General features: G+C 42.8%; 1 protein-coding gene across 16 annotated transcripts in view; it reads left to right on the top strand.

Moving 5' to 3' along the window:
• NFIA (nuclear factor I A) overlaps positions 1–21,888 on the top strand; it is a 295,079-nt gene that overhangs the window by 255,056 nt on the left and 18,135 nt on the right. For 11 of the 16 annotated variants that reach the window (XM_088522442.1, XM_088522451.1, XM_088522444.1 and 8 more), the window contains 3 exons: positions 1,398–1,526; positions 14,986–15,164; positions 17,712–17,877. In XM_088522442.1, coding sequence (XP_088378568.1) covers positions 1,398–1,526; positions 14,986–15,164; positions 17,712–17,877 — 474 coding nt within the window. The remainder of the gene's footprint in view (positions 1–1,397; positions 1,527–14,985; positions 15,165–17,711; positions 17,878–21,888) is intronic. The other 5 variants (XM_088522454.1, XM_088522456.1, XM_088522453.1 and 2 more) reach the window with 3 other exon arrangements.

Genomic DNA, 21,888 nt, shown 5'->3' with positions numbered 1-21,888 from the left:
AAGTTATAACTGGAGCACTGGAACTCTAATGGCTCCCTGACTTTATTTAACTTTCTGAATATAAACTGCAAAACCTCACTGAAACCATTAAGACCCCAGCAGCGCAGGGTATAAATGGCATAAATAGGCTGCTGCCTATTGCAATCAACATCCCAGGGACTATAAAAATAGGGTTATTAAATATAACGTTAATAATGTTGTCCAGAGATAATAATGTCCAGGCCTTCCTTTTCCATTTTTAGGAATTAAATTCTTTAAAGTACAGAGTGGAAATAAGGCTTACTGATTTGCTAGTGGAAGTTCAACTTCCAGCATTATCTGAGGTTTTGCTTTTTCACCTGAAACCTCAACAATTCGCACCTTTGTTTTACCATATCTCTACAGATATGCAAAATGTCTGATGAATTGCATATACTGAAAATGAGGTATTTTCAGAGGTATGTAGAGCTAATCAGAACATCCATATGCCTTAACATCTATAAAACTATAGGTGATAATAATACAGACACACATATATCCTTTAACTGTATGCTGCAATACTCTTTCACCCAAGCATAAACCATATGGATAAAAGCTTGAGTTTTAAGACCCCATTGCAATTGCATTCTTTCCACAAATTTCTTCGGTACAGCATAGGAACTGAACAAATCACAGCCTTGATAGCAATATCAACAGGAGCTACTCCTGTAGAGTATCGTAATGGTCACATTAGCATGGTCACCACTTCTGCCTGTCCATGGGAGAGGTTTCACCCGGTGGCAACTCGGATTTTTGTTGGAAGCCTTTGATATAGTTCAAGGGCATACTAACAGCTCTGAAAAAATGCCAGCGTGGCTTCTAATATAAAGACATAAATACCATTCACCCTTTAAAAAAAATGGAAAGTAAAAGGGAACCACATAAATATATTACTTTCAAATACCTTTGAAGTCAGAGTAAGGAAATGCAGAGTCTGAACTCAGAAAACTTCATTCTCTAGTTGTGCCTTGAGTCTTGCAGCACATTTAAAAGATCCATTTGCAATAATCTACTAAACCAGTGAGTGAAAGACAGAACTCATAAAAAGCCCGTAAAAACCCAAATGCTCCAGCTATTGCAGATTTCTAAAAATAAAGCAGAGTAGGTTTCAGTAGCAATAATGAGCCGCATCTTATCCATATTTCAGATTTAAAAGAAAAATATGGCTGCATTTTAGTACTCATTGCTCAGAGCAAACCATGGCTGCTTCTTCCTCAAGAAAGACCATAAATAAAAGCGAGCTTTCGGCTCGCCGTTGTATTCAATTTCATTTGTCCTTTAAGTTTATCTAGCTGCTTCTGCACCCACTTTCACGATGCATAGGCTGTCGTTCCATGACCTAGCATTATTAAATTGCACTTATCAATCATTCTTGCCAGGAATGCCATCGCCAACTACATTAAAGAAGTCAGAGAAGTCTGGTTTCAGCAGCCCCTCGCCTTCGCAGACCTCCTCCCTTGGAACGGCTTTCACACAGCACCATCGACCTGTCATTACAGGACCCAGAGGTGAGGCCTTCCCCAGGAGCCCCAGGCAGCGAGGAGCGTTAGCGCCCGCCGTCCCCTCCGCTTTCCACGGAAAGTTGGCGCCACGTGGGAGCCGCTCCGAACGCTCCTCACCTGGACGTTCTCCTCGCCAAGACCTGCGTGTGGTTTCGATAGCTTGGGCCACTTGCCGAAACTCCCCAGGGCCATTCCGCATTTCCTAAGGGGGGAAATGTTGGTTTCTGGGGGCTTGGGGTTTTTGTCTGAAGAGGGTGGGGAAAGGGACAGGGTCTCGTGTTGTCTTTCTGCTTGTATCGATATAGACCATAGATTCAGTCTAACTGCTCAAGACAGGGACTCATCCCTCACCTCTGGTCCATGCCCCACACCGCTGCTTTTCCCTGCGAGCCATTTAGCATTTGTGTCACTGGTGGCAGCGCGCTGAAGACCCACCTTGGTAGGGGACCCCTCTGAAGTTGTTCCTGCAGTACTTTGTTGGTTCTCTTCACAGTCCTCACCAACCTTCCAAGTAAAAAAGACGTTCACTGGGTCTTGATGTGCTCATAAACTTACAAGAAAGATACATCTGCATTAGCTTAGCAAACTGAATACAAAAAAATCTCAGCTCACACTTGGAAAGGAACACACTTGGGCATGGCACTTGCAAACCTTCTTTTTGAAGATAGAAGAGTGAATGGTTGTGACATGTTTCTTTCTGCTATGACATTTTACTTCATTTAGAAGAGATTTACTTCATTTAGGAGAGCTCTGGTGCATGGTGAAGCTTGAAAAGACATGTTAGCAATTCATACTAGAAATCATTTTGAAATGTTTGTTGGCATTCGTGTGGTCTTCCTGAGGGCAGCACCAATGAGAAGTAACCCCTCAGTCTGCACAGTGCCAGGTGTGTAGCATAAAGTGGTGGAATTGCACCAGCCTTCAGTTGACAGGAGCTCAGAATTGTGCTTCGTGGTTCTTTGTGCTTTGCTAAACCTTCTTAATGCAGTTTGAGTTGTTCTGGTTAATCCCATAAAAATTATTTACTAGCTGAGAGACAAGCGCCCAGATCCTCAAAAGGTATTTTGGGATCTAAGTTTTATGCAGACATATAAAATCCCTTGAGATCTGGATCTGTGCTCTCTGGCAAATAATCATTTCTTCATTTAAAAGCCTTGATAATTGGTGATATAAGTGTGAATAATATGAATGTTCCATTAACATCATATTCAGTGCACATCTGCTGATGGATTTCCTATCGTTTAGAAGTTCAGCCTTTTAGATTGGAGTTGTTGATCGATTAGTTAATAGATCCTTTCTGTATTTTGTTATGCTTCACTTTACACATATTTTTTAACATCAAAAAATGACTTTTTTGCCTCTATTTAGAACCTTCATGTTTTAAATGTTTGTGTGGTTTAGAAGGCAAATGCATTTCATTACTAGTTAGGTCTTGTTTAAATCTAATCTACAGTCTGTTTTCCTAAGACTTTTTCTCTGCACTTGGGGTTATGTGCAAACATCCCAAACGTGGCAGAGTTCAAACGAGCAATACAGTGACGCCCGTTCACAAATTTGTTTGTTTGGAAGGAGGTGTCTTTACTAACTCCAGAGGAAAATGTCACCGTTTCTATTCACTGCGGCTCCTAATAAGTTGAGCAAAATTTGTCTTTCTGCAACATCTTCTCAAAGTATCTTCTTCTGTTTTATGCTTGCTCACAAAGAGTTACAGATGTTCAGCAAAATCCTCTGAATTCATCCATAGTTCCTTAAGTGTCATCATCCTGGAAAAATCTTGTTCCAAATTTCATCTGTTGTTCTTTTTTGGACATGCCTCTTCAGTATTCTTCTTTCATAACACATTGGCTGTGTTTATTTCTATTCTACAGCAATCATTCTATTAGTGGAGGGTCATATACTGAGATGGATTATTTTCTGCAAATCCAGCTTTGTCCTTTATTCTGTTCCCTCCAAAGCACTTTAGGACAATAAGCAAAAAGGAAAGCTTTTTCAGGTACATGAGAAGTGAAATGCAATCATGTAAGAAGTCAGGACTTTTGAGCATCTCATATCTGCAATTAATTACAGGAAGTTGTAGTGTTTTTTGTGAAAATTATGGGTATAATACAGTACACATATATGTTGAATTCTCTTTGGATACATATGTAAATGGCTTATGACAGGTCATTCTGAGTGGTCTTCAGAAAAAGAGAGAGCAGGATTTACTTCTCATTCCTCAGGGAAACTTCAATGAAAGTCATGAATAAGTAGGTCGAAAACAGTGTACACCCCGAGCCAACTGAACAATTGCAACAAGGTCCATTCTCCTTTTGATGTTCCTGTGTGCAAACTGATCATTTGGATAGGCAAATGAGAAGCATTTGTGGAGCATGAGCAAAAGAGAGAGAGCAGAGAAAAAGCTGTAGACTATTCATGGCAGGTGTTGTCAATGACATGCAGTGATTTGTAACTTCTCTTGAATCCTTCAAACACTTCCAAACATTCCCTAGAACACAGTGCACGTCTTTCGCTGGGGATATCCAGAGATCTGCAGCGCCCTTCCCAGGGATACTCATCATGAATTATTTTGGGAGCAGAACTTGCTCGAAGGAGGAGTAGATTTTTCAGAGGATTTCTGTGCTATGAGGTGCTCCATTCAATGAACCCACTTGCAAAACCTCTGTTCTCCTGAAATTGGCTGGACTGCAGTGTGTTGTGGAAGGCTGTGCACTAGTTTTCTGTCTGCATTGGTGCTGTTGCCAGTACTCAACCCAGCTGGGCAGTAGCCAGCAGAGAGGATCCTCTGGCTGACCAGAGGACCAGATGTGCGGTGAGTGCTGGCGCATGGATGCCAATGCTTCAGTGACTCCTCACTACTTCCAACAGATGGTGGCAAGATCCAAGCTTCTTTGGTGATAAGCGAGCAAAGTGATTCATGGAGCCTCGCTTGATGATGGCAGTTTTTTGGGCATGACTCTCTGAATGCACCATATGTCTTCTCTGGACCAGCATGGTTAGGATTCAGTGTCTGGCAGATGGTAAATTGATCACCTATAGGGTGGCTTTAGCACCGCTATCAGTTTCAGAATGTATTTCAAAACATTGAAAATTCAAACAGTTATATCTCTATCTCCAAAGCAACATACCTGCAAGACGATACTTGGTGGTCTGTGTTTCCATACTGTACTGCTGGCATCTTTAGAAGTTTCCTCAGCATTGGCCTGCTCAAACTTTTTACCAGACAGTGAAGGATTTAAATACTGTGGGTGACAGCAATATTTACGTAAGTGGTTTCAGGTTTCCATATATTGCTGCTTACACTCTAGTGACTTTGTATCTGGAGCTGGCTGAAACCTTAAGTTGGCCACGATTTTGTAAGCCCGGGATGCACAGCAGCTTGTGCTGTAGAGCACTCGTGCATTTCCACAGAGTATGACAGCGTAGATCCCACAAACCAAGAGCAGCAAAGCAAGCTAAGAAAAGAAAAAAAAACCCTAAGAATGAGCTGATGTATTAGGAAGATAGCTGAAGTGGGAATGCAATTACAGGAAACAAGACAGAGCACAAAGGGAAGAACCAAGGAAGCGGTAGGTGAACAGAAAGAGAGGAAGGGATGAAAGTCAACCACTGGAGTGGCTCTCTTTTTGTAAAGTTTCCATAACGAGCATTTCCACCGAGACTTTCATCAGTAGAGGCCTACCAGGGAAACCCTCCATTAGTTCCAATAGAGCAAATGCTTTGTCAGAGGCCTGGGAAGAAGCTGTGCCCTTCTCTGTTCTTACAGCATCACCAAAATATCAGTGTCTGTTAGCTGTCCCGCCAGCTAGCTCGAAATGAATAAACGTGATGATTTCCTCTAACTCCCTTCAGAGCTACACAATGCAAAAGGACATTCTGTAATAGCCTGTGCCACGCAACCCGCGCTGGCTGCCGCTCACGGCTCTCAGCCCCCAGACTAACGTAACCTTCTACTTTCCATAGAGTTTTGACCGAAACAAAGCAGTGGAAGTTCATTACAGTGCAGACATCTCAAATGTAGGTATGCTAATGTAAGACAGCCCAGAGAGGAGACAAGCCACACTGTAACGGTAAGAAAGCAATGACAGTTGAGTAGAAACTGCAAATAGCGTAACGTTGACCAACAGGTTGGCAAAGCCGGCAGCGGGGCGAAGCGGAGCCCCGGTTGCGTGTCAGCATGTGGGGAGGACTCACCTGGTTTTGGCCAACCACGTAGGCAAAGATTTTGATATTGTCCCTTCACTCGCTTTCCAAAAACACAAAGCTGGAGGAACCAGTTTGCTAACAGATGGCCTCAAGGTCAGGGTTTAGTAGTCATTACGTACCCTACCCAAACTCCCTTTTACCCCCGTGTCCAGGCAGGGGAGGAGAGAGAGAAAGGCTTGCAAACGGTTAAAGCTCCTGCTAAACAAAAGTCAGGAACCGTGTAATTAAAACTCTACCTTTGTTGTATTGTAACGAGTTACCCTGTGACATAGGAAATATTTAAAGGAGCAGACTGTTCAGCTAATTTGTGTGCGAGTCAACTGCTTAGACAGTCCTATCCTAAATTAACTGTAAGGCCACCCACTGAGAATGCCTCATAAAGGGCCATGATTGCTCAGCTTCGTTTTGTATAACCGTTCAATAATTACTAGATAAATGCATAACTAAAAGCTCTATTACACTAATAATTTGTGCTGAGATAGATGTGTGGGACACCATGCTGGGTTAATTTGTCATCCCTGCAGCAAACTTCTAAAGAGGGCTCTTCTGCAGAGGAATTGTGCTAATATGTTGCTCCAGTGAGGACATGTTAGAGCAACAAGATGACTTGGTCGCTTAATCTCCTGAAGAGGCAAAATGCCTGGAGGGTTAAGTGCCAGAAAGGAGAGCGGGGGGTGATTAACGGAGTGGACCTACGTTTAGACTCATCCTGACAGAAGGAGCTGATCTAACCGAGCAAAAGACTGAAAAGGGAGGTGTTAAAAATACTAATAGGATGTCATACATCCCTAAAAGAATAACGTAAAAAGAACGTGCTGTAGGACCAAGGGATTTTAGCCATGCTTTTAGTGATGATGGGTTCAGTTTCTTTGCTTGCTTTGATGCATCCATGAAGTTAAACTGTACACTCTAAGCAGTGCAGTGAACTATAATATTTTTATCTTTGTTCTGTGCTAAATTCCTCCAGCTTCCAACACACACAAAAAGCACATTATTACTTTAAATATGGAACCCATGTTCCATGAGAGCTCTGAGTTTTCAACCTCCTCTATTGACAGAACCATAAATCATGTTAAAGTTAAGTGAATTACTGTAGCGTGGAACTATAGCTTTAACAATGTTTATGTAGTATCAGCTTACCATCTACAGAATGAAAGGGGGAAAAAACACTGATATTAGAAATGGGAATGTGGAGTCCTATTAACTTAACAGCAATATATCACTCCAAAGTCACAGATTCCATTACCATGCCCTTTTTAGTATCAAAGCAGAATTGTATCATCACACACATAAAGGTTGTGGTTTTTAAGAGAATTTACATTTCTATTGTAAACTTATCAACTGCATTTCATTATAAGAAAGACATGATATATTCTCCTAGCAGTAGTTGTTATCTCATATATAGGGATACATCACACATATTAAAAACAATAATAATATGCAAAAGTTGCCAGCATTTGATGTGGAATAGGAATTCTACAAACAGACTAAATGATTCTCTTTGACCTCCAGCTATGGTTTTGAAAGGGAGGAAAGCTTTCCAGGGATAGGGCTTTTATTTCTGTACCTTTTTAGTTAGTTGTATAGTATTCCGACCTCTCAAAGGTACAAGAATTCTGCTATGTTTTAAAACAGTCTGCTCACAACAGCTAACTGGCCCCCTGCCTATGCAAGAATCTGGAACCAGCACTGAGTTTGGCTCTACAGTAATTCAAATGCGCCCTTGGATAGTCAGAATCCAGAGTCTATCAAAAAACCCTGTGCCCAAACATAGTTTTAAGCGTATTTCCCTTTGCCAGGAGCTTCATAAGCCCTGGTTAAAAAGAAAGAAAGGGAAATTAAAAGGTTCTTCAGCCTCCCACTTCCTACAAAATCCCTCTTACACAAAGGTATTTCTGAACAAAGGGTCCAGGTGATTTATACCACTGTGGTCTAAAAAGCAGTAAAAGGGGGATGATATCCAGCCCCAACTTGGAGATACCTTGGATCTGTTTTTTCAGCAGTGCTTAGCAGCCACCTGCACTTGACTTCAGGAGCTGAGAGAGGAACATTCTGCAGCTCAGTTCTTCTCCTTGATGTCCTTGAACAGGAGCAGATCATCCATTGTATTTAGGGTATTTGTATATCTCCTGCACTGGCAGCTATATGTGTTATATTTAGAATGTTTCACCCATGTTTGCCTACATAATGGGGAAGTAAATGTCAGTGGCATCTACATCTTACCCATACTAGGAAGGCAAGGCCAAGTTTTGCTCTCATTTCCTTGTCATTTCCCAGGTTGTCTATAAGAATGAGAATCCAGAGACAGTATCAGTTTGAATTTAGCTCATCCATGGACCTGATGATGGACATGTTACTGCATCCTTTCGGAACTTAGGCAGTGCTTAGGTTTCGTGGTGATCTGAAACCTGTCCCCAATGGGCTGCTCCCAGAATTGGTATCAGTTGTAGCATCAGAAGCCCCATATTTGAGTGGGAACAAGTCCTTGCTCCCCCAAATGAGACAGCAGTAGAGATTGCTCTACATTTGTCACCTTCAAGTCTCTTCTTAATGGGCAGTAAGAAAACTGGGGACTTTCAGAAACCTTTGAAAGAGTTACGGGGACACAACTCCCATTGAAATTCAGAAGCACTTAATGAATTCTCTCAGGACCTCTGCAAATCCCAGCCCAAGTTTCTTAATTATTTTTTCTTGTTTGGGCAACTGCTTTCATCACAAAATTCTGTGAGCTTAAAGCTATTGTTTTAGGCTTCTATTCTTTACCTCTTGTATTGTATTATACACAGAAGTACAAGTTCCTTTCAACAAATTTGGATTATTGCCAGATCTCCTTATTAAAAAGTCACTCTTCATATTTCCGATAAACACAGCTGTTTTGTGGTGTTTGAAAGTATTTCACATCAGCCAGCGTGGTGGCTTAGCCAATTAGTGCTCTAATATGGTCAATTTTGAGAATAAGTACCTTTGGGGTACAAAGGGTGGGATACATCTTGCATAATTTGAACTGGCACTTGCACCAGTTTAATGCTAGAGGAAAACTTACAGCGCGCAGGGAGTTAACACAGCTTAGACGCCTGAAGTGGAAATATCTAGCAGAACAAACTGTTCCCTAACATTTCCAGGGAAATGACTTTTAAAAAAATACTTTCTTTATTGTAATGGAGCCAATTATAAAGGCCTCAAAACAAGCTGATAAATATGATCCTGTTGCATTATGATTATAGCATTGCTATTTCTAGGAAGATTGATCAATGTTTAATGAGCTATTAGTAAACTTAATTATCACTTTATACAGGAAGTATCTGAATGTTGTGCCCTAGCGAAGCCAGTGCTTTGGCAGTCAAGTCTGATGGATGAGCCCAAGTGCCTGTGGTTTTGGATGCCCAGACCACTACTTGCTTGAACAGGTCGAGAACACAGAGTGGGGACAGCCTTGCCCTGGGTAGGAGAAGAGCATCCTTCCAAAAAGACCCTTCCAAAGACTTCAAACGTTACCAAGAAAGAAGCTTCAGCCAGTCATCTGGTCTTGAAGGAGCTGGCAAGGCTTTTTGGAAGAGTCGATGGATCAGTGGGTCTCCCTGTATGTTGGGCTGTGCTGGCAGAGATATCTGCCTGAGCCCTGCAGGTGTGATCCTGGGAAAGGAGCCTATATGTCTGCAGAACACTATAACCTGCTGCAAATTAACTGATTCTTTATTATCTGATCATGCAATTCAACACAATTTGCAATTTTATCTCTTCCTCATTTGCCCAACACCTGCGAAGGCTAATCTAATCAGCAAGTACGACTTATTTTATTAGCAATTTAGTTTGGTATTGGCTACTACAAATCAAGGAGAAAGACAACACTGGACTTCATACTCAGACAGTTGAACTCAGCATTGTGAAAAACTCTCTTTCTCCTACACAGCACAATAGTGCAAACTACTACAATGCTAAAAAGAAAAGCAGTAGAGCTTGCAACAGCTGTACTGCATAATTACTTGGCCCAACAGCAGTAGTTTTAAAATGCTGGTATATCTGTTGCAGGCCACCATACATTATCATCTCGTTTTCAATAAAAGTCTGGGAGGTTTCAGATGAGCTTCAGTGGAATTAGGATCATGTGTGCTTTGAAATATTTATGCCTGCCTGGAGATAGAAGGATAATTCCTGCCTCCAGCCCCTCCTTCCACAAATAGCAGATTTAATAACACCAGATAGTCCTACTCCTCCATACCTACAGCAGGTAGAGTTGAAGTTCTTGCTTTGAAATACATGCTTTTTTCATAGGTGGTAGAACTTAAAATTTATATCATTTAGTGAGGTCAGTAATAATGTATAAATGTCACAGGCTGAAAGACGCCGGGAGAAAAATGGCTTGGCAGCACAGAGCTGCTTAGGGGCACATAAATAATCAGTCAATATGTAAATAAATAATAGACAAAGATCTCTTTTTTATCTTCCATTTGAAGATCTCAAAGAATTTACAGGCACTGATTGAGGCGTGTAATATGCCAGCAGAAGCATATAGGTAGTGGTTGCCACTTCTTATAGGTAGGAAGACTTGCATCACTCCAAGCAGAGTTTTCAGAAGCAATGACTTTATCATTTTTATCATTTTTATTGAGTATTATGGTTGAAGTGGTTTGCCAATAGTCACTGGTTGCTTTTAGAGGCAAGCATGCTTTTATTGTAACACAGAGGTGAGGCTGCTCTTAAGAAGTGGGATCTATCCAGTTTGTTTGGGTAGAGAGTTTTCAGAAAGGTTAGAAAGACAAAAAGTTCCCTGGAAATGAAGATTTTACATTCAGTCATTAGCTTTTTGTGGATCATGTTAATAAGCTTCAAGTTTCTGACCTGCAAAGTATCATTATTAAAGTAAGCAGAAGAATTTGGAATTTTAATTGCTACCACTCAATTATCACCAATTAATAGTTTCATGTAAAAGATGAGGCTGCAATGGTTCATGCTGTGGCAGGGGTTTTGTAATGTTAGTCAAAAATATTGCCACATGTGGAAGCAGATCAGGTTTTAATCTTGGCATTGCTTTACTGCTTGCATTTCTTGGGATTCTCCCACAGAATTAGGAATAGATCTAAAAAGTTGATGCCAAAAGCCACATTTATAATGCGAGGAGTCCCTGACCAACATGGGTGAATCTATATGATGGCTTATAGAAAAGAGGCCACTAAAGTCCCATCAAAAAGCTGAATAGCTGGGTAACTTTGTGCTTCAGGGAAAATGAAGAGAGACTGAAAAGAATTCTATGGAGTTGCCTTACGAAGAGCGAGGTGATACGGTTCGAATAACAGGAAATGAGAGGGAAATGTGAATTTTTATGGAATATTTCAGGAAAAGTGGGGGGAAATAGCAACCGGAATGGGAAGTCTACGCCAGCTCACATCCTTTAATTGATTAAAAATGTTGGTGAGGAGTCCTACGTTTGGGAACTCGGTTGTGCTGCACACCTAAAACTTGGTTGCCAAGTGAGGGTTCTGGGCACATCCATCACCAGGAAGGCTGGTTGTACATCACTGGAGTTGGTGGCAACAAGGTAGCTGTCAAGCTAATGGTCTTTTTGGATCCTAGGCTTTAGCACTTAGTTCAGTAAATGGCAGGCGTGCTTGTAACAGGCCTCAGTTTAATAGTAATAGAGTCTTTTTGTTCAACAGTCCTTCCTATTGCCATGAGAGAAGTTTGATATTTCCCAGTGAGAGGCTGCGAAACCAAATCTTTTGGAGAGCTCTATACCATTTCTTTCTTCTTAAACTATTCCATCTTCCTTCTTTCTTCTTAAACTATTCCATCTTCCTTGAGAAAACGAAATGCTTCGTGGCAGTGTATGGCACAGGCCAAGGCCTGACAACAGTCTGGTTTCCCTCCTCCAGTTCTCCTCATGATGGGCAGGAGCCCTTGGAGCTGAGGAGCCAGCAGGAGCCCCTCTTTCCTCCTTCCTCTGGAGTTGTTCTGTATCGTTTCTGCGTCCATTTTTCTCTTCTGTCTCGCACAAAACCCTCTCCTCGGGAAGATCCCTGACAAATGTTTTCCAATTTGTTTGCTCTTCTGACATGCTGAGGAGGTCAAAGGCAACAGGGAATGACCCCACGCCTGCAAGCCTATAAATATCGCTGATAGTCATAACACATCTTGATAGAGCAGTCCAGCTCCTATGTAGACACGTACCTTGGAAGGGCTTCATGCGGTGAGGTCTCCGGCCTGGTTTTGAATTTCCACATGTTCTCTGGCTGCAGTTGTTCATTCCTTGCTATGTTTCTGTCTCTTTTTCCACTCGGAGGAAGAAAGGGAATTAATTTGTTCCCAGATGTGTACATAGGACAGTGCACGGACATAATAGTTTTGAATAGTGTTAACAGATTTAGTGCTAAAATGAAATTTTCATAATAAATATTTTTTAAAAATCCCAATATATTTTTACTTAATTTGTTGTTTTCCATGGAAACTTTTTCACTTTTATTGTCAGCCTTCATCTTCCATTTGGCATACAAGCAAAGGGGGGAAATAGAAAAGTAGACATAAAGGAGTGGAAGAGGAAAAATAGGAAAACTGCATTTGGTATCAACAAAAGAGTAGAAACGCTGCATCCCAATGAAATATTTTTCACAGTCATCGAAATTCATACCACCAGTTTTTATTGAATAAACATTCTTGGCAAAATATTTTGACAAGCTCTAAGCTTGCTGTTAATTCAGGGAGAAGGTAGTGAGACATTCATACATGTAAATTAGTTATGACATAAGTGGCGTTAATGAAGCTCCACGGATACAGAGGTGGAATGAGCGAGCGCAGAGGCTGACACGTCGGTGGAAATCGTCTCAGGAAAGGCAGGTGCTCATTTGCACTGGAGGTGCCTCCACCTGGGCTGGCAACCATGGGGTCCCTTCCCTCGCGTTGGTGAGCCGGTCAATATTGTCGATGAAGTCGAAGGAGTGATTCATCTCCCCAAATGCAGTGGTCTATTTTTGCGTGAGATAAATGGCTCCTTAGACTCCATCTATTTAGTAGCTCTCCATTGATTACCAGATAACTATCTTAGATTAGCCTTGTGATAGGCACCCCATTTACTAAGATGAATCCCACATTATTTCTGCCTTTAATAGCACACTTTGGAGACACAGCCGCTCTCAGGAGGCCAGGGACAGGAAAACAGTCTTCGTTTCATCCATTTTGAGGGTTTAGGCTCTGTATCAGCAGAGCACTATCTCGCTCTTGCAGCGTGGTATAGCTCATGCTATCTGAAGGGTATCGCTGGATGCACCATCTGCTTGGACCATACGTAGCTGAAGGCTGCACGCTCCTTTTTGCTTCTTCATCCCTCTGCTTTCTTTTGGAAACGTTACCCTGTTGCATGAGCTGCAGTCCACATCACACTCGTAGTATGCATTGCTCTTTCTGATATGAGTATTTTAAACAGCATTAAGAGCAGACCAGGAGCACTCACGGGGCTGGTGCTGGTACACTGGGGTTTTTCATGGCAAGGGCGAGAGCTTCATGTTCATCCCATATCAGCAGTGACTAAGAATTGCTACGGTGCTTAGTTGTCACCTGGAAACGGTGCCCTGTGTGGCATGATGAGCAGATTGGTGATAGCTCTTGGTCACAGTGCTTTCCACGAGGCAGCTCCCAGTTCTCCAGAGCATCCCAGGCGGGAGGGAGCTCTTGGTGGTAGTGGTGGTGTCAAAGCAACCATTCATATGGAGTCATGGAAGCAGAATTACAGAATACATATAAGTGCTGTCCAGTCAAACCCTCATGAGGGTTCACAGGTTAATGCTGTAGCTTTGCTTGGTGCTCTCCCTGTGCTACATTTTTTTATTCACATCATCAGGCTCTGGGTTTGTTAATGGTTTAATAATGCTTCCTACCAAAAAAAAATCATTTATAAAGTGTAATATTATTAAACTGTCAGTGAGCAAGGCTAAGACACAGATTTTAGTTTTTGTTTAACTGAGGCTTTTTGATAACATTCCCCGTTAATTCCTTGAGTGTTCATTCTTATTTTCTGCATCTCTCCAAGTTTTCCAAAAGCACCTGCAGCTTGCTTTTTCACTCATGTATTTTAGCTTACTCCAGAGCCAAGCCATGGCTTTCTGTAGCACAACAGCTGCCTATAATTTAGGCTCTGTGCTCTAAACATAACTGTGCTCAGGTATGTTTAGAGTACAAATGTAGTGTGTGCACACAGGCTCCCCTAAAAGCTCATTAGAGTAGCATGCAAAGCACCAGTGGGGGGGATATAATAATCCCTTTTTGGTGAGACAAGATCTATAGCATGAAGGTGAGATCATGATCAACTAGATCACCTGGCCCCTCTTGAGAAAGATGAGTTTTAAAGAGGAAAAGGAGAATTCATGGCACTACGAATGGTGGCCGTTGCTACCTCGTGGTGACAACTAACAGTGGAAACAACTGTTGGCCAGCAAAGGTCCAACCCAATATGACTAAAATGCCAAGGAACGGGCCTAAGGTGTCCCATAGCGTAGGACAGCGCTGTTGTGTCTTCAGCTGCACTTGCACAGTTCTGCTGAAGTCAACTGAGGGTGAAATCTGTCATCGCCAGCGGGCTTGGGTACATTACACCTTCACTGCACATCCTCCTGCTCGCTTTTCACTGTGGGCTCCTTAGCCTACGAATTCCCCAAACCAAACATCATCCCCGAGTGCAAGCTGGAGGCTTGTTGAGGAGTTGCACCCAACGTTATGCTGGAGAAATGTAAATGCAGTTTTTCCAGACAATCTTGCCACTTTGTGCATGCTCATTAGCCCAAAATGCGTTGCTTAAAATAAATGTTCCTAAACTGAGGTGAAAAAACCCCAACAACAAGAAGTGCTTGAGCATCTTTAAATTATCAGCCATTTATAGTGCAATATAAAAACGGATTCATATGTGCAAATCCAAGTTAAATGAAATGTCAAGGAACTTAACCCTAATCTCCCAAATACATTTTTTTATTGCCGGATTCTTTAGGACTGCTCTTAAGGTGATGAATAGCTGTCACTTTAACCAAGAACTGTGGGTTCCTTTACATATGTCCACTAAAAATGCAGAAAATCCGTTAAAATGTCTGGCTCCATTTATTTTCAGGACCTAGATGAAGTCAGCATAGGACAATGTGGTCTAATATATCAGTTGTGACAATCATCAGATGTATAAACGATACCGTACGTTTAAAAAGACTAAAACTACAGTAGATTTAAAACTGTTTTATTTTCCGAAGGCAAAACACCACTGTATATAACGTCTTTGTTTTCTTTCCTTTAGCAAGTCCACATGCAACACCATCGACTCTTCATTTTCCAACATCACCCATTATTCAACAGCCTGGGCCATACTTCTCACACCCAGCAATCCGCTATCATCCTCAGGAGACTCTGAAAGAGTTTGTCCAACTTGTCTGCCCCGACGCTGGTCAGCAGGCTGGACAGGTGGGGTTCCTAAATGTAAGGAAGCCGTTTTTCTTTCTTCAGAAGTGTTTGTCCTATGTAAAATTAACCACGGGCTGATGGGGTTATTTTAACAGCATGTTGCACACAGGAACTCACCTCGAATAGACGTTGCAAGAAAAAAGAAAATGCTGCTATTGCAAAAAAGTATATATATAAAAATCAATAAAAAGCTGCCCCCGAAGCACTTAACCACATTGTGGTGAAATTAGCTTAAACTGCCAGAGCAGTGGGTGAGGCGGTGACCTTCGGGGTCCTTCCGCAAGCGCCTTTGCTGCGTGCGTCCTAACCCTAGCAGAACGAGGGTTAACCAAATATGAAGGCAGAATAATTTTTATTAATTATTTTTGAAGTTCAGGGGGGAGTGGGGTGGAGGGGGGAGGAGAGCAGGAAAAGGGAGGGTGAGAAACAGATGTTTCAGATCAGCTAAGTTCATTAAAAAAAAAAATACTGCCTTATAGCACTTTAGATCAAGTTGACCAGTACTTGAACTCAAGATGTTAAAAGTACAGTTTATTATGGTTTGTTATTTCTGTAAGCAGTTATCTTTTCCCCTTATCTCTATGAAAAATTAAGCAGAGTTCCAAAGCTTCAACTAGCCATTTTCATTTTTTTAATCAAATAAAGTGAATCATCTCGCTATTATTGAAATAGCATTCCGGTCAAATGCAGAATTTATAAATTTTATGTAAATCATATCCAAAATATGCTCTGAATATTTCATGAAATGTAATGCATGTAACTTTTTCCAGCCAATGAAGTCATAACTGGCAAAATTACTGTTTCTCTCCTGACACGCATACAATTGAGAGTGTTAATGAGAATTAGTTTAATTATTAGCATCTAATTTATTACACTTATTTAATAAGCTATATTGTCCTCAGTGCTTTCCTTTGCCTAGCAAAAAAAAACTGAGTTCTACCTACTCCAGCCAGCACTGCCTTTGAATAATGTCCGCAATATGTTAGCAGATACATTTATGTCTAGACAACAAATCAATACAGTGCTTTTCTTTTTCCTTGAGTATTCATTTGCTTAATTTATCCCAAACCATTCAGCATTATGAACTGTTAGCACGCTCACAATGAACATGCAGCAGGGGTCTTCTTGGCAGGCAAGTGACCTAATTGTGAGACAAGATAGTGTTTGAGGGATGTCACTAATATATTAGTTTATTAAAGGTACTGGATGTTGGAAAAATAAATAACCCTGAAGGATTGCTCCTTACGGCAGACTGCAGTCTTTGAAGTCAGTGGGAGTGCTGTTAAGTTAAATGCAGATGAATTTGAGTCTTATTTATGCCCCAAACCATTTTTGCTCTATGGCAAGTGTGATTTGCACCCTACCCCACTCCAAGGCCTTTGTCAGTGCCAAAGCAGGTGGAATGAAAATAAGATCACAAGTGTTTGCCAAAACGAGTGTTTTGTCCCCAGTAACTCAGGCTAATGGAAACCCTAGCAAGAATTAAAATATTATTTTCTTCAACAGTTCTTAGTATATGGATCTGTATTTAAAAATGAGCTTTTATCATCAATGGGAAAGCAAATGTTCAGTGCCAGAACTGCAGCGAGATCAATTTGTGGAGTGCTGTCGAAAGCAATCTCGTCGTTTCTGTCACTAGAACAGAGCACCCGATTCACACACTGTCCTACTTTCAACTTACAGTGGTACTGGGCATCTACCTGCAGGATTTTCAAGTGTCCAGGCAATCTCCAAATTTAAACTTGCCAAGTTTGGAGTGATTTTTGTATTTTTTTTGTTTGCTTTTTGTTTGTTCCTTTTTGTTTGATTGGTTTTTGTTTTTTTTGAAGCCGCCTTCTTGCTTCTGGGATACTTGAAAACAGATGGACAGGTTTAGCTGGTGATCACTGGAAAGACCACAGTTGTGTAGCTAGGCCTGTTCTGCCTGCGACTGTGCACATCCCAAACTAAATACAGAGAGGTTTTTTTTTATTCTAATACATAAATTAAGCAGTTCAAAGCTCAGCTAAACTGTGAGCTGTTCTATCGCTGACTTAAAAGGGATGTGGGAGTGCAGTTACTTTAATATACACTCATTCATTTTTCCTGTAATAAGATATCAGCGTGACTTTTAAGACCTCCAAAAATGCTTATTTTTCCTCCTAATGAGCAGTATCTTTAAGAAACTTACACTCGAGTCCCAGGCACTGATATCCTCAGGATATTATAGAGACATGAAACTGGGAAGCTCCAGATCACTGCTGAAACTCTCACTGAGCAAGACTTAGTAGCTGCAGGAAATGTAAATGAGAGCAGAATTTAATCCAGAATAATTTTGATCAGTTGCTAATAGGAGAAATGTGCCAAAGGTGGGAATTTCCACAGTTGCAGAAGGTTCACAGGCTTTGAGGCCAAGTGCCTTGAAGTCAGTGGAAAATTGGCCACATCACTTCCTTTGCCACCTCTCTCCTTAAGCAATTTCAAATGTAATGCATATAGTTTTAAGCTGGACTGTTGTTATGAAAGGTTCCTAACAGCTGATTTTTAGTATAATTCTCGCCTGTTTGCTTGTTGTTTTGGCAGCCCAATGGTAGCAGCCAAGGCAAGGTGCACAATCCATTCCTTCCTACCCCAATGTTGCCACCACCACCTCCGCCGCCAATGGCTAGGCCTGTGCCTCTGCCAGTGCCAGACACAAAACCTCCGACTACGTCAACGGAAGGAGGGGCCACCTCTCCCACTTCTCCGAGTAAGTACGGAGCCGCGCGCGGCGCGCCGGGGCCACCATGCACCTTCTGGCCATGGCCAAGAGCGCGTCCGCATGCGGACGAGCTCCGAGGCACAGGGGAGCTGTGGGCTCTCTGCTCTGTTTTACAAGATCCTGAGCTTGTCGTATGAACCAGGCAGGAGTGGTAGCTTAAAGATTCATTTTTCTTTCCTGTTTTGTTGGCTTTTCACCTAATCACATCTGAGAGAAAACATGGCCAGCAGCAACGTTAAGACACAGGCCTGGGACTTGGAAATCCTTTGCACTGTCACTCAGGGGCGATTTTGTGTCTCAAGAAGGGCTTTAGAGGGTACTGCATGCACCCAGACAGAGGCCCTCACAGCAAATACAGCTTCTTATACATATTGGGCTAAACTAACAACTCTTTGAGTTCACTTCTTTTATAGTTCTTTGGGGAATAAGTCTTCTTAGATTAACCCAGACGTCGTTCCCTATGACTTGGTTCCCGAGCCCTGCATTTTGGGCAAGAAGCTATGGTATTTCTTAAGCCCAGGGAGAAAGCTTTAATCCTCTCTCCACCACCCACACGGCTCCCATATGTATTTTGTGCAGCCACAAGTCAAATATACAAATTCCTGCATACACACTTGGGGATACCACTTTGGACTCACTCTGCTGGGAAACAAATGTGATTCAGCTGGGTTTGGTGCTTGAAAAAAGTCTGGATGTTCAGGGAGTTAATTGTGAAATGATTTAATGAAGCTATGCTCAAACTGACATTTCAAAACAAAAGGGAAGCTTTCAATGCGTTAATGGCAACTGTAGGGGACTTGTTCCACAGTGAAGGGAGTCCAAATAACATCCACAAACAAAAATCAATCTAATCGAAAGAGCAAATCCCTTTGTGTGCTTTTCAAGCTTATTATTTGAATGCTATATGCAACCACCGCTGGGTGTACAAAGAGGTATTTGCTATTCAGAACATGTGAAAGCTCTGTTTTTAAAGCTTCATATACGGTCCAGGAGATTTGCACAGGTTCCATGGGACGTTTGTAAAACTGGGTATTTCTCAGAGTTCTCTGTTGCCTTCCGCAATAGCACATTCTTGCAAACTAAGCAAGTTACTCCGGCTTGCTTAGAAATTAAAACGGGTTTTAGTATGAGACAGTCTGCTAAGATCGTGAACAGGATCTTCTAGAATCAGACCTTTTTGAACTGGTCAGCAAATCTTTGCTGAGCTAAGAAGTTGATTCATTCCCTCCCCTCCGCTCCTCTCTCAGAGCTTAGACCAACACTTGTGCGATCAGGAAGTTTTGACACTTTCTGACCAGAGATACCGTCTTTTAAGGGCCATCAGTAAGAGTCAGTGGTGGAATTAAAAGGTTAATGTTTACTCATAGTTATCACTGAATATAGTCAGCAATGCCTTGCTGTCTCCTTGCCTTAGAGCTGGGATAAACGAAACTAGGTCAACACAGATTTGTCATTACAGTTGTGACTCAATTTACTGGCAGGGTGTGATGTCTAAAAGAAAAAAAAAATACCCCCCATCATTTGAGCGGTTATCTTAATACTTTTTTTGCGATACTGCGATCATGTAAACAAGCTAAATGTGTGTCTGGCCCGATTCTCAGCTGGCACAAAAGCTGGCGCGCGTCCACCGAAGTTAGGAGCAGCACCGAGCGCCATCAGCGCCGCGCCGGTCACCGCGGCTCGGCGCGCGGCAGACAGCTGCCGCGCTAATTGGAAGCCCAGGTTTTCTCAAGAGCAGCTAGTTAATGGTATTTAAACAAAAGATTAGGAAAATAATTACTGTTTGTTAATTAGCTGGGCTGATAGCTAAACATATAGTTTTGCACATATTGAGGCACGCATCTTCCTTTGGATAAGGCACAAGGGTGTTGAATAATAGTGAGTTGATTGTAAGCAAGAATATAATTTAGTTTAGGGCCAGGTTTTACTGAAAAGTGGGTTATAGCAATTATTTCCTAAAGCAAAATGTTACATTACCTACCTAAGCCAGTGGCAGTGGTTAGCCACATAAAAGAAAAACCAACCCCAAACTCCTCACCTTTTGGAGAGAGCTGAGCATGCCGAGCAGTACCAAGCCTCTGCTGGCATCTGTGTTTAGTTTTTTTCTCAATTAAATATAGCAAATAGCAGATAGCAAGTAGTGCAGGTTCATGAAAGCTGCCCAGAAAGGTGTTTTCCATGGGCAGGAGCTGCCTGGGCGCCCCAGCGCTGGGAGGGTCGCTGCGTTGTGGCCGAGCGGCCCGCAGGGCTTTTGGCTATTGGGCAGTCCCTTGCACACTAAAGACAGGAGCAATGTTAGATTCTGGCCAGACTCTCTCCTTAGCCATGGGGAAATGACCAAACCCCTCCAAGGAAATGTTGTGCCAGGAGCTGGCATTGCTCCGATCTCCTTCCTAGCACAAAGCCCTGCGCGGATACAAAATGCAGCTATGGCCCTAGCCAAACTTGGCCTCTGGCCTCCAGAGGATGCAGGAGCAGCTGCTCATCCCGGCAGGGACTGCGGGCTGCAGATCCCAGCAAGGTGCTTAATGATTCCCGGAACGGTAATGAGACCCTCTGGCTGCAGCGTTAACCCAACACGAGTCTCCAGCGCCGTCCAAGGGAGGAGGAGCCCCTGGAGATGGACGCTGGGGATTCACCACTACTGGGTGGCCAGTTGGACATCTCAGCTGCAGATCCCATCCCTTTGGAAGGGCAACCTCTTCCTTGGTGCCATGACACATGGCAATGGGATTTGTGAGATTCGGGAGGCTCCATTTTTCCTCCATAAAAAGCCTTTTTAATAGAGCACATCCCTGGTATCAGGCGCAGCCCCAAAGCTGCTCTCTTATCTCCTCGAGGTTCTGTTTTGCCGGTAACTCATAGCAAACGCAGCCCAACGTTTGCTCATTCGTGACAGTTTGGGGGTTTGGTGCCTTGCTGCCCACAGCAGACAGCACCTCTGCTGCCCCGCGTGGGCTGCGTCGCTCTCGCAGCCGCGCAGTGGTTGCAAGGGGCGTGCTGGAATCGGCGGGCCCCGTCGCAACACGGCAGCTGCGGTTCTGCCGCCCAACACAACATGGTTATCCCCCTGAAGGGCGTTTTTTTTTCCCTTAAATATCTTTCCTAAGGTTCACCACTCTGCATGGGGAGAAACTGGCAGCTGGCGGACTCCTATACTTAGTAGAAATTATTTCAGAGTAGTATATCCTAAATTACCATTCTCCTATTGCAGACAACTTTAACACACATGACATGCCCCAAGCTGTTTGTTTGTCTCGTCTTTCATACAATTCCTTGTCATTTTGGCTAAATATCAGAGCTGTCTGTGTGAGCAAACGTCCCTTCCCTGCCAGCTCCTGCTTTGCATGCTCCTGTAGCGCCTGCAAAGACAGCAACTTGGTGGCATCACAGCAACTTGGTGGCATCGCAGTCATTTCTCTGGCTGGGGCTTTTCCCTTCTATGAAAGAGGAAGCACAGGCCCAGCTTACACGTGTGCACCAGGACATGACCTGGCCCAGCTTCAACCAGCGCGGGTGGTTTGCACCGTTCCAAGCTCAGGACAGAGCAGGGATGGGAGGTGGCAGGACGCCCTCCAGGAATCCCGCCCCAGGGTGTTATACACCATATTTAAAGGAAAACAGGAGGATATGGCAGGAAGCTGTGCTGGGGAGGGTCTGAGTGCCACACAGACGTCTCGTGACATTTTGCAGCGAGGTGGGACGCTAGCTCGAGCATCCTGAGACCCAGACCCCGGTGTAAAGGCTGCTCTGCACACGTGTTCCCCGGAGGCTTTTTTGTTTCCTTCACTTCTTGGCTCTACCCATGCAGTTATACGCCCTGAAGGAAATACCAAGCTGACATCCGAGTATTTTCAGAAAGTAAGTTAAACATAGTTGGGAGCATTAGAGAGGAGAGGTATACATAGTAATTCATCTAGAAAGGTTTCAGGGTACTTTTGGGCAGCTTATACGGGTTTTGAAGTGCTTCAGGACCTCTGCTTGAGCAGAGAAGACATT

This window comes from Tinamus guttatus, unplaced genomic scaffold (assembly GCF_059628265.1).
Source record: "Tinamus guttatus ecotype Peru unplaced genomic scaffold, ASM5962826v1 Tinamus_guttatus_pri_ptg000153l, whole genome shotgun sequence".
Classification (NCBI taxonomy): Eukaryota; Metazoa; Chordata; class Aves; order Tinamiformes; family Tinamidae; genus Tinamus; species Tinamus guttatus.
The sequence above is the reverse complement of the archived record's forward strand: the minus strand, read 5'-3'. Positions and strand labels throughout refer to the sequence as shown.